The sequence below is a fragment of the Ruditapes philippinarum genome, unplaced genomic scaffold (assembly GCF_026571515.1).
Source record: "Ruditapes philippinarum isolate M1 unplaced genomic scaffold, ASM2657151v2 ctg7983_1_1_1_1, whole genome shotgun sequence".
Taxonomy (NCBI): domain Eukaryota; kingdom Metazoa; phylum Mollusca; class Bivalvia; order Venerida; family Veneridae; genus Ruditapes; species Ruditapes philippinarum.
The window spans coordinates 27604-41586 of NW_026859610.1; the positions used below are offsets into that span (position 1 = coordinate 27604).

The window sequence follows — 13983 nt, forward strand, 5'->3', positions numbered from 1 at the left end:
AGTGTGACCTTGACCTTTGACCTAGAGACCTGGTTCATGTGCGCGACACTGCTCCTCATAGTGGTGAACATTTCTATGAAGTTTCATTAAAATCCCTCGATACATGTAGGAGATATGCTCTGGACAAAATTGGACGCCGCCCGCCCGCCCGCCAGGGGCGTTCCCATAATACGTCCCATTTTTCAAACGGGCGTATAAAAAGTTGTAAATAATATGATATCCTCAACTTTCTGTGACCTGCTGTATTTGGTACCTACACGATGACCTCACCTTTCTATGACCTGTTCTATGTAGTACCTACATGATAACCTCACCTTTCTATGACCTGTTCTATGTAGTACCAACATAATAACCTCACCTTTCTGTGACCTGTTCTATTTAGTACCTACATGATAACCTCACCTTTCTGTGACCTGTTCTATTTAGTACCTACATGATAACCTCACCTTTCTGTGACCTGTTCTATGTCGTACCAACATGGTAACCTCACCTTTCTGTGACCTGTTCTATTTAGTACCTAAATGATAACCTCACCTTTCTGTGACCTGGTCTATTTAGTTCTTACGTGATAACCTCATCTTTCTGTGACCTGTTCTATTTAGTACCTACATGATAACCTCACCTTTCTGTGACCTGTTCTATTAAGTACCTACATGATAACATCACCTTTCTGTGACCTGTTCTATTTAGTACCTACATGATAACCTCACCTTTCTGTGACCTGTTCTATTTAGTACCTACATGATAACCTCACCTTTCTGTGACCTGTTCTATGTAGTACCTACATGAAAAACTCACCTTTCTGTGACCAGTTCTATGTAGTACTTACATGATAACATCACCTTTCTGTGCCCTGTTCTATGTCATACCAACATGGTAACCTCACCTCTCTGTGACCTTTTCTATTTAGTACTTACATGATGACTTCACCTTTCTGTGACCTGTTCTATGTCATACCAACAGGGTAACCTAACCTTTCTGTGACCTGTTCTATGTCATACCAATATGGTAACCTCACCTTTCTGTGACCTGTTCTATGTCATACCAATATGGTAACCTCAACTTTCTGTGACCTGTTCTATGTCATACCAACATGATAACCTCACCTTTCTGTGAATTTTTCTATGTCGTATTAACATGGTAACCTCACTTCTGAGTAACTACCAGATAACCGCACCTTTCTGTGACCTGTTCTATTTAGTACCTACATGATAACCTCACCTTTCTGTGACCTGTTCTATGTCATACCAATATGATAACCTCACCTTTCTGTGACCTGTTCTATTTGGTATCTACATGATAACCTCACCTTCCTGTGACCTGTTCTATTTAGTACCTACATGATAACCTCGCCTTCCTGTGACCTATTCTATTTAGTACCTACATGATAACCTAACCTTTCTGTGACCTGCTATATTTAGAAACCTATATGATAACCTCACCTTTCTGTGACCTGTTCTATTTAGTACCTACATGATAACCTCGCCTTCCTGTGACCTGTTCTATTTAGTACCTACATGATAATCTCACCTGTCTGTGACCTGTTCTATTTGGTACCTACATGATAACCTCACCTTTCTGTGACCTGTTCTGTAGTACCTACATGATAACCTAACCTTTCTGTGACCTGTTCTATGTAGTATCTACATGATAACCTAACCTTTCTGTGACCTGTTCTATGTAGTACCTACATAACCTCACCTTTCTGTGACCTGTTCTATGTAGTACGTACATGATAACCTCACCTTTCTGTGACCTGTTCTATGTAGTACCTACATGATAACCTCACCTTTCTGTGACTTGTTCTATTTAGTACCTACATGATTAATTCACCTTTCTATGGCCTGGTCTTAACAAAGGACTTATTGCAAATTGTTCTACTTAGATAAGTTTCTGATGAGTTATAATACTACAATTAGATAGAATGATAAAATAAACAAATATCAATAACAGGGCTACTAATTTAGTAATATAATCATAATATATTAGATGTAAACACAAACTTACCATAGCTTCCATGATTGAAAAGAATGGTTTCTGTCCCATAGAAATATCTTTCCTTTTCTGAAATAAAATCAATTTATGTAATAAATTAATGTAATATAATCTAAAGCCTGTTTTGTTTATTTGTTTCTCAGATTTTTATGCTTATTTTATGTCATATCTTGGCAGGCAATCCACCTTAACTCGATGACTAGCCAGTAATTTATTATTTGACCAAATAGATCTGTACCCAAATTCAATGTTCCATTTTTCTCAGTGCTGGATATTATAAATCAATGCAAAATAAAAATAAATTGCACAATCCTGCAAAAATAATTAACAGACTTACCTACTTTTGATATTGAAGAAGTATTTCAAGTAAGAAGTAAATTACTTCCATCAATTTAAGAAAAAACAAAAAAACAAATGTTCATAGTCATATTTTTATCACTTTCATAACTTGACAAGTATATATAATTTATATACATATATAACTATCAGCATAGAAAAAAATCAGTCTGCATATATATTGCTATCATACATGAATAAAGCATCTGTATAGAGTCAGGAAAGTCTGCATATATGAATTAAGCATTGGTATAGAGCCAAACCAGTCTGCATATATGAATAAAGCATAGGTATAGAGCCAGGTCAGTCTGTATATACGAATAAAGCATTGGTATAGAGCCAGGTCAGTCTGCATAGATGAATAAAGCATCAGTATAGAGTCAGGTAAGTCTGCATAATTATATGAATAAAGTATTGGTAAAAAGCCAGGTCAGTCTGCATAGATGAATTTAGCATCAGTATAGAGCAAGGTCAGTCTGCATATATAATTAAAGCATTGGTATAGAGCCAGGTCAGTCTACATAGATGAATAAAGCATTGGAATAGAGCCAGGTCAGTCCGCATAGATTAAAAGCATTGGTATAGAGCCAGGTCAGTCTGCATATATGAATAAAGCATCGGTATAGAGCCAGATCAGTCTGCATAAATGAATAAAGCATTGGTATAGAGTCAGGTCAGTCTGCATATATACGAATAAAGCATTGGTATAGAGCCAGGTCAGTCTGCATATATGAATAAAGCATAGGTATAGAGCCAGGTCAGTCTGTATATACGAATAAAGCATTGGTATAGAGCCAGGTCAGTCTGCATAGATGAATAAAGCATCAGTATAGAGTCAGGTCAGTCAGCATATATTAATAAAGTATTGGTATAGAGCCAGGTCAGTCTGCATAATTATATGAATAAAGCATAGGTATAGAGCCAAGTCAGTCTGCATAGATGAATAAAGCATTGGTATAGAGCCAGGTCAGTCTGCATAGATGAATAAAGTATTGGTATAAAGCCAGGTCAGTCTGTATATATGAATAAAGCATCAGTATAGAGCCAGGCCAGTCCGCATAGATGAATAAAGAATCGGTATAGAGCCAGGTCAGTCTGCATATATGAATTTAGCATCAGTATAGAGGCAGGTCAGTCTGCATAGATGAATAAAGCATAGGTATAGAGCCAGGTCAGTCTGCATATATGAATAAAGCATCAGTATAGAGCCAGGTCAGTCTGCATATATGAATAAAGCATTGATATAGAGCCAGGTCAGTCTGTATAGATGAAAAAAGCATAGGTATAGGGCCAGGTCAGTCTGCATATATGAATAAAGCATTGATATAGAGCCAGGTCAGTCTGTATAGATGAATAAAGCATAGGTATAGGGCCAGGTCAGTCTACATATATGAATAAAGCAAAGGTATAGAGCCAGGTCAATCTGCATATATGAATAAAACAAAGGTATAGAGCCAGGTCAGTCTGCATAGATGAATAAAGCATAGGTATAGAGCCAGGTCAGTCTGTATATATGAATAAAACATTGGTATAGAGCCAAGTCAGTCTGCATAGATGAATAAAAAATCGGTATAGAGCCAGGTCAGTCTACATATATGAATTTAGCTTCAGTATAGAGCCAGGTCAGTCTGCATAGATGAATAAAGCATAGGTATAGAGCCAGGTCAGTCTGCATATATGAATAAAACATAGGTATAGAGCCAGGTCAGTCTGTATAGATGAATAAAAACATTGGCATAGAGCCAGGTCAGTCTGCATAGATGAATAAAACATAGGTATAGAGCCAGGTCAGTCTGCATAGATGAATAAAGCAAAGGTATACAGCCAGGTCAGTCTGCATATATGAATAAAACAAAGGTATAGAGCCAGGTCAGTCTGCATATATGAACAAAACATTTGTATAGAGCCAGGTCAGTCTGCATAGATGAATAAAGCATTGGTATAGAGTCAGGAAAGTCTGCATATATGAATTAAGCATTGGTATAGAGCCAAACCAGTCTGCATATATGAATAGAGCCAGGTCAGTCTGCATATATTTTGCTAACATACATGAATAAAGCATAGGTATAGAGCCAGGTCAGTCTGCATATATGAATAAAGCATCAGTATAGAGCCAGGTCAGTCTGCATAGATGAATAAAGCATTGGTATAGAGCCAGGTCAGTCTGCATATATGAATAAAGTATCGGTATAGAGCCAGGTGAGTCTGCATAGATGAATAAAGCATAGATAAATAACCAGGTCAGTCTGCATATATATGAACTAGAAGGGTTATTGTCTCCCAAAACTATGTATGGTCACTTGTGTGATGTTTCATTGAAATCATACCAGTAGCTTGACCTGTGAAAGCCGTACAAGATTTTTCTATTCATAGCTCTGACGGCCATTTTGTGCAGCAAAGCAGAACATGCTGATGATGTGCACAACTTGGGATGGTACTGATCACTCCTGTAAAGTTTGGTTGAAATCCCACCTGTGGTTTGACCTTTGAAGGGCAGACAATATTTTTCTACTGATAGTTCTAGTGGCCATTTTGTGCACAGAAGCGGAATGTGATGGTGATGTGCACAACTAGGGATGATACTGATCACTCCTATAAAGTTTGGTTGAGATCCAACCAGTAGTTTGCAAGTTTTTTCTATTTTAAGTCCTGGCGACAATTTTGTGCAGAGAAGGGAAACATGCCAGTGATGTGCATGCAACTAAGGATGGTACCAATCACTCTTGTAAAGTTTGGTTGAAATCCCACCAGTTGTTTGATGTCTGAAGATCAGTCAGGTTTTTTTCAATTTTAAGTTCTGGTGGCAATTTTGTCCAGCGAAGCAGAACATGCCATTAATATTTTTAGCTCTGGCGGCAATTTTTTGCAGTGAAGCCGAACCTGCTAGTAATGTGCACAACTAGGGATGGTACTGATCACTCCTGTAAAATTTGGTTGAAATCCCACCAGTAGTTTGACCTGTGAAGGGCTAACAAGATTTTTCTGTTTTTAATTCTGGTGGCCATTTTGTGCAGCAAAGCGGAACATGCCTGTGATGTGCACAACAAGGGATGGTACTGATCACTCCTGTAAAGTTTGGTTGAAATCCCACCAGTTGTTTGACATCAAAGAGAAAGAACAGTTACCTATTGGTCCTCTAGCCACATTATTACTGTCCCATGAGAGAAGAGGGACAGACAGATGGATGGACGGACAGATTGCAAAGGCAAAAACAATATGTCTCCCAAAAATTTTTGGAGACATAAAATGATAATAAAGCATCAGTATAGAGCCAGGTCAGCCTGCATATATGAATGAAGCATTCGTGTAGAGCTTGGCTAGTCTGCATCTTGGAGCCAGGCCAGTCTGCATATAAAGTTATCACCTTGGAGCCAGGCCAGTCTGCATATTAAGTTACCACCTAGGAGCCAGGCCAGTGTGCATATTAAGTTACCACCTAGGAGCCAGGCCAGTCTGCATATTAAGTTATCACCTAGGAGCCAGGCCAGTCTGCATATTAAGTTACCACCTAGGAGCCAGGCCAGTCTGCATATTAAGTTACCACCTAGGAGCCAGGCCAGTCTGCATATTAAGTTATCCCCCTTGGAGCCAGGCCAGTCTGCATATTAAGTTACCACCTAGGAGCCAGCCAGTCTGCATATTAAGTTATCACCTTGAAGCCAGGTCAGTCTGCATATTAAGTTATCCCCTTGGAGCAAGGCCAGTCTGCATATTAAGTTATCACCTTGGAACCAGGCCTGTCTGCATATTAAGTTATCACCTAGGAGCCAGGCCAGTCTTGCATATTAAGTTACCACCTAGGAGCCAGGTCAGTCTGCATATTAAGTTAACACCTTGGAGCCAGGCCCAGTCTGCATATTAAGTTACCACCTTGGAGCCAGGCCAGTCTGCATATTAAGTTATCACCTAGGAGCCAGGCCGTCTGCATATTAAGTTATCACCTAGGAGCCAGGCCAGTCTGCATATTAAGTTATCACCTTGGAGCCAGGCCAGTCTACATATTAAGTTATCACCTAGGAGCCAGGCCAGTCTGCATATTAAGTTACCACCTAGGAGCCAGGCAAGTTTGCATATTAAGTTATCACCTTGGAGCCAGGCTAGTCTGCATATTAAGTTATCACCTAGGAGCCAGGCCAGTCTGCATATTAAGTTATCACCTAGGAGCCAGGCCAGTCTGCATATTAAGTTACCACCTAGGAGCCAGGCCAGTCTGCATATTAAGTTATCACCTAGGAGCCAAGCCAGTCCGCATATTAGGGTTATCACCCAGGAGCCAGGCCAGTCTGCATATTAAGTTATCACCTTGGAGCCAGGCCAGTCTGCATATTAAGTTATCACCTTGGAGCCAGGCCAGTCTGCATATTAAGTTATGACCTAGGAGCCAGTCCAGTCTGCATATTAAGTTATCACCTAGGAGCCAGGCCAGTCAGCATATTAAAATTACCACCTAGGAGCCAGGCCAGTCGGCATATTAAGTTATCACCTTGGAGCCAGGCCAGTGTGCATATTAAGTAAATCACCTTGGAGCCAGGCCAGTCTGCATATTAAATTATCACCTTGGAGCCAGGCCAGTCTGCATATTGAGTAATCACCTTGGAGCCAGGCCAGTCTGCATATTAAGTTATCATCTTGCAGCCAGGCCTGTCTGCATATTGAGTAATCACCTTGGAGCCAGGCAAGTCTGCATATTAAGTAATCATCTTGCAGCCAGGCCAGTCTGCATATAAAGTAATCACCTTGAGCCAGGCCAGTCTGCATATAAAGTTATCACCTTGGAGCCAGGCCCAGTCTGCGTATTAATTTATCACCTTGGAGCCAGGCCAGTCTGCATATCAAGTTATCACCTTGGAGCCAGGCCAGTCTGCATATTAAGTTATCACCTTGGAGCCAGGCCAGTCTGCATATTAAGTTACCACCTAGGAGCCAGGCCAGTCTGCATTATTAAGTAACCACCTAGGAGCCAGGCCAGTCTGCATATTAAGTTATCACCTAGGAGCCAGGTCAGTCTTCATATTAAGTTACCACCTTGGAGCCAGGCCAGTCTGCATATTAAGTTATCACCTAGGAGCCAGGCCAGTCTGCATATTAAGTTAACCACCTAGGAGCAAGGCCAGTCTGCATATTAAGTTATCACCTAGGAGCCAGGCCAGTCTGCATCTTAAGTTACCACCTAGGAGCCAGCCAGTCTGCATATTAAGTTATCACCTAGGAGCCAGGCCAGTCTGCATATTAAGTTATTACCTTGGAGCCAGGCCAGTCTGCATATTTCGTTATCACCTAGGAGCCAGGCCAGTCTGCATATTAAGTTATCACCTAGGATCCAGGCCAGTCTGCATATTAAGTTATCACCTAGGAGCCAGGCCAGTCTGCATATTAAGTTACCACCTAGGAGCCAGGCCAGTCTGCATATTAAGTTATCACCTAGGAGCCAGGCCAGTCTGCATATTAAGTTACCACCTTGGAGCCAGGCCAGTCTGCACATTAAAGTTATCACCACACTGCATATTAAGTTATCACCTTGGAGCCAGGCCAGTCAGCATATTAAGTTACCACCTTGGAGCCAGGCCAGTCTGCATATTTAAGTTATCACCTTGGAGCCAGGCCAGTCAGCATATTAAGTTACCATTTTGGAGCCAGGCCAGTCTGCATATTAAGTTACCACCTTGGAGCCAGGCCAGTCTGCATATTAAGTTATCACCTTGGAGCCAGGCCAGTCAGCATATTAAGTTATCACCTAGGAGCCAGGCCAGTCTGCATATTAAGTTACCACCTTGGAGCCAGGCCAGTCTGCATATAAAGTTATCACCTAGGAGCCAGGCCAGTCTGCATATTAAGTTATCACATTGGAGCCAGGCCAGTTGGCATATAAAGTTATCACCTTGGAGCCAGGCCAGTCGGCATATTAAGTTACCACCTAGGAGCCAGGCCAGTCTGCATATTAAATTATCACCTAGGAGCCAGGCCAGTCTGCATATTAAGTTATCACCTTGGAGCCAGACCAGTTTGCATATTTTGTTATCCCCTTGGAGCCAGGCCAGTCTGCATATTAAGTTATCCACCTAGGAGCCAGGCCAGTCTACATATTAAGTTATCACCTTGGAGCCAGGCCAGTCTGCATATTAAGTTACCACCTAGGAGCCAGGCCAGTCTGCATATAAAAGTTATCCCCTTGGAGCCAGGCCAGTCTGCATATTAAGTTAACACCTTGGAGCCAGGCCAGTCTGCACATTAAGTTATCACCTTGGAGCCAGGCCAGTCTGCATATTAAGTTACCACCTTAGAGCCAGGCCAGTCTGCATATTAAGTTATGACCTTGAAGCCAGGCCAGTGTGCATATTAAGTAATCACCTTGGAGCCTAGCCAGTCTGCATATTAAGTTATCACCTTGGAGCCAGGCCATTCTGCATATTAAGTTATAACCTTGGAGCCAGGCCAGTCTGCACATATTATCATTTAGTTTTGCTTTACACTTTACAATATACTGACTGTGTGTGTGAATTTACAATTTTGTTCTGAAATAAGAGCAATGTTAAATAATTTACATTAATCAAGCTTTGCAATATAAAACAATAGAGCATCTTACCTGTTCAGCTGTTATTGCCCTTATAGCATTTGGTGATACAGGTTTTGAGACATTTAATATACCAACAGCATCAGACGGGACTTTTATGTTTGTTAATCGTGTTGGCAAAGACTTTGGCGTTCTCACTGGCTGAAAAGTTTGTTTTGTAGCCACATTTGACATGTTAGTATCTGTATTCTCCAGCACATCTACCTGAACCTCAGGAGCTTTGTATTCATTTGTTAAATTCTGCATATCTTTATATGCAGATTCCACTGTTATATTCCGCTTAGGAGCTCCTTTTTTCCCCTTCTTACGAAACCTGTTACATAAATAAAGAATAATTGTGAATACGTATATTCTTGAAATTGTATAACTTTTACATTAAACAAATTAAAACATCTTAAAACTAGAGCAGCCTGGTGCTGTCACTAGTGATGAAAATCCCACCATTTTATGTCACATGCTTTAATGCTTAATCTTATCATCATTTTGGGAGCTAAGTTGAAAGTTTTTCAAGGAGTACAATGTTAATAGTTGAGGTTTGTCCCTGATTTTTCACAACTGTGGAATGGATTTGGCACATCCTTTTGTTGATGTAATCATTTGAGGCCAATTTGAATAAATCCTTCAAGGGGTATGTGAGAATTCTTTTTTACATTTAAAATTTCTTACACTTATGTGACCTTGAGCCCTAGGCATTGCATGGATTCTGTATATTGACTTCTTTGTGTTAAGTTTAAATAAAAAATCTGTTAAGGGGTATATGATTTATACATTAGATATGGTGGTGATGAACATAGAAATGGACCAGTTTCTTACTTCATTATAACCTTATTCCTTTTATCATTAGTAAAATCTCAATCAACATCTTAACGAAACCGTGCAATTTTTAAAGGCAGAATTACAGTTTGGAATGAACCCCATTACTCTAGCACCATGATGTCTCTTCTATCTTTCGTAAAAGCAGGTGGATATAATCATATTTTTGCAAAATCTAAAATTAATGTTTTCTAGATAAACTTAGTCCAACATTTCATCCTTAAACAACTACAGTAAAAACCCGCTTTACGACCACCCCGTTTTCGAGACCAACCCGCTAATGAGAACGATTTTTTTAAGACCCGATTTTTTTATTCTTTATTTCATTGGTCGCCAACCCCGATTTTGAGACCACCCCGTTATTCCGTAATACGACCAGTAAATTCAGTCCCGTTTCGTAAATTATGTACATTTGGAAACCCATAAATACGACCGCGGGCACTTTCTCACCTTGATATTGATGTGCATTGTATATTGCTGAAATCCTTTTGACACGTGATGTAAACAACAGTTGTCCTAGTTTTGCGACATTTAACGACATCCAATTTATGGCAGAGGTCATGGTTAATTTGTGTCAAACCCGGAACTAATCAATAATTGCCGATAATTTCTTAATTTCACACCTTTAATGTCGTAATTGTAGGTTTACAATAACAAAATATTGAACAGAAAACTTTTGCTAAGTTTTTTAGAGGTGTTGTCTCTATCATTATCTCTTTTGTTTCATAATCTAAACAAACACAAACGTGATGCAATTATTTTGTTTGAAGTTGTTATCGGCGATAAAACCTGTGGAAATAATTAAGGGTTAATTGGTCGTTTTGTTTTGTAGTAAATTGGCGATTTTCATCAGTCTTTAATTGAGTAAGTTGTGTCATTCTTTTAACAAGAATATAAAAATAAGTTTGTGTTCAAAGACATTCGTAATACATTTTGTATCTTTAGAGAAGTTTAAAAATTTCATAAAGTGTACTTAAGCTGCACTTTGAAATAATGAATAGGAAACGTAACGAACTTTGCCTTCAAGAAAAAATGCATTGCCTGGTTTTCAGTTTGACCAAACTCATTAAAGAGACCAACCCGCTATTAAGACCAGATTTGCAAAGTCCCTTCAGTGGTCTCATTAGCGAGTTTTTACTGTATATAAAATCATATTTTATGGCTAGGCTAGATTTGAGATTTTACATTTAATTTAATTTGTAACTAGACTGCCACTATCATGGCGTGAATACCCCCGCATACCACTTTGTCAGAATCAACAGTGGCCATTTAGAGCTCAAGGACTACCTCCCTGCCAAATCTGAGGTTACTTAGCCAGTGCAATGCTAACGTATGTAATTTACATGCTTCAAATGTGAAAATGTCAAAATCAATACATTGCGGACAGGACATTCTTTACCAATTGAGAAGAAAAGCTTTTGTCAAGGTCCCTGTGACCTTGACCTTTGACCCAGTGACCTCAAAATCAATAGGGGTCACCTTATAGTCATGATCAACATCCATGCCAAATATGAAGACTGTGGGTCAAAGGAATCTTAAGTTTATGGGTGGAAAAAAAATTTGAAGTCAAAGTAACTATGACCTTGACCTTTGATCCAGTGACCTCAAAATCAATAGGGGTCATCTACTAATCATGACTAACCTCCATGCCAAATATGAAGACTGTGAGTCAATGGAATCTTAACTTATAGGGCGGACAAGCTTTTTGAAGTCAAGGCCCCTGTGACCTTGACCTTTGACCTGGTGACCTCAAAGTCAAAAGGGGTCATTTACTAATCATGACTAACCTCCATGCCAAATATGAAGACTGTGGGTCAAAGGAATCTTAAGTTATTGGGCAGACAAGCTTTTTGAAGTCAAGGCCCCTGTGACCTTGACCTTTGACCTGGTGACCTCAAAATCAATAGGGGTCATCTACTTATCATGACTAGCCTCCATGCCAAATATGAAGACTGTGGGTGAAAGGAATCTTAAGTTATTAGGCGGACAAGCTTTTTGAAGTCAAGGCCCCTGTGACCTTGACCTTTGACCTGGTGACCTTAAAATCAATAGGGGTCATCTACTTATCATGACTAACCTCCATGCCAAAAAAATGAAGACTGTGGGTCAAAGGAATCTTAAGTTATTGGGCGGACAAGCTTTTTGAAGTGAAGGCCCCTGTTATCTTGACCTTTGACCTGGTGACCTCAAAGTCAATAGGGGTCATCTACTAATCATGACTAACCTCCATGCCAAACATGAAGACTGTGGGTCAAAGGAATCTTAAGTTATTGGGCGGACAAGCTTTTTGAATTGAAAGCCCCTATGACCTTGACCTTTGACCTGGTGACCTCAAAGTCAATAAGGGTCATCTACTTATCATGACTAGCCTCCATGCCAAATATGAAGACTGGGTCAAAGGAATCTTAAGTTATTGGGCGGACAAGCTTTTTGTAGTCAAGGCCCCTGTGACCTTGACCTTTGACCTGGTGACCTCAAAATCAAAAGGGGTCATCTACTAATCATGACTAACCTCCATGCTAAAAATGAAGACTGTGGGTCAAAGGAATCTTAAGTTATTGGGCGGACAAGCTTTTTGAAGTCAAGGCCCCTGTTATCTTGACCTTTGACCTAGTGACCTCAAAATCAATAGGGGTCATTTACTTATCATGACTAACCTCCATGCCAAATATGAAGACTAAGGGTCAAAGGAATCTTAAGTTATTGGGCGGACAAGAAAAAACCAACCGACAAGCTGTTTCCAGTATACCTCCCTTACAACTTTGTTGTGCGGGAGTATAAAAAGAAAGCTTGACATTTGTTATGTAGTCTTACATTATTCATGTTTATCAATTAGATCTCAGCTGTCTTGGTTTACAGATCTGTTACAAACAATCTTTAAAATTCTTTTAACTTAGGTGAATTTATAATTACAGAAATGAACAATATGTTTTTGAGACTTCAATTTTAAAAATAATAAAGGAACTTTACTAACATGATGGAAGTTTTGTAGATGCCACACTTGCTCTTACTTAATCAGAACTTGTCAACCTGAAATAATAAAAAAAAGTAAATTAAAAAACATCTTAAGATCTCCTAAGAACTCCATGCTCCCTTAAACAGTTTCTCCCTTTGAAATATAAACACACGCTCCTCCCTTGTGAAATATAAACACAAATTCCTCCCTTGTGAAATATAAACACAAATTCCTTCCTTGTGAAATATAAACACAAATTCCTCCCTTGTGAAATATAAACACAGTCAAATTTCTCCCTTGTGAAATATAAACACGGTCAAATTTCTCCCTTGTGAAAAAACTGAAATATACACACGTTCCAACCCTTGTGAAATATAAACACAAATTCCTCCCTCGTGAAATATTAACACAAGTTCTTTCCTTGTGAAATATAAACACAAATTCCTCCCTTGTGAAACATAAAAACAAGTTTCTCTCTTGTGAAATATAAACACAAATTCCTCCCTCGTGAAATATTAACACAAGTTTCTCCCTTGTGAAATATAAACACACGTTCCTCCCTTATGAAATATAAACACATGTTCCATCCTTGTGAAATATAAACACATGTTCCTTTCTTGTGAAATATAAACACAAGTTCCTCTCTTGTGAAATATAAACACAAGTTTCTCCCTTGTGAAATATAAACACAAGTTCCTCCTTTGTAAAATATCAACACAATCATGAAATTCTTCTTAAGGTTTGATGGTTCCAGTAATTTCACAGAAGATTTGGTTAAAAGGGGCGTATACCTCTATCAATGATATTTGATTGCAGCAAAAATCCAACTTGACCTGTATTTTGATAAACTTTAATTCCAAATACAAACACATCTTTGAAGTCCTTCAAAGTTTAAACTGCAGAAACCAATAGTTTTAATGGAAATTTGGTTAAGATTGCATCCAGCAATGATAAGTTGATTGCAGGGAAAAATGAACTTGACCACTGTTCTGACATAACATACTTCCCTGCCAAATATAATCACAGTCATTGAAATTCTTCTGATTAACAGAAGATCTGATTGGCCACTTCCTCTACTTTACGGAATGAACTCTGGTTTTTTATACAGGGAATGGGGGGGTGGAACCCCCTATGGATCTCAAAATTTAGCATGGTATGAAGAAAATGATGAAATGACTGAGAGAATATCTTGATGAAGACTTAAAAAAAATACAGAACAAAATGGGTTAATATAGTGGAAAGTCAAGAGGGTAGAATCATATTTTGATTTTCTTAAAAAAAGCTTTGAATTTTACATAAATGTTTAAAAGGT

At 39.1% G+C, this 13983-nt stretch overlaps 1 protein-coding gene across 1 annotated transcript in view; it reads right to left on the reverse strand.

Annotated features, from left to right (window-relative positions):
* LOC132757232 (uncharacterized) overlaps positions 1-12810 on the reverse strand; it is a gene marked incomplete at its 3' end in the record, with an annotated part of 36705 nt that extends 23895 nt beyond the window's left edge. Inside the window, exons 1-3 of the mRNA XM_060748444.1 lie at positions 12690-12810; positions 8915-9215; positions 2008-2064 (exon numbers count right to left, since the gene is read on the reverse strand). Of these exons, the coding sequence (XP_060604427.1) occupies positions 2008-2064; positions 8915-9215; positions 12690-12691 (360 nt within the window). The remainder of the gene's footprint in view (positions 1-2007; positions 2065-8914; positions 9216-12689) is intronic.
* Positions 12811-13983: the final 1173 nt, after the last annotated feature.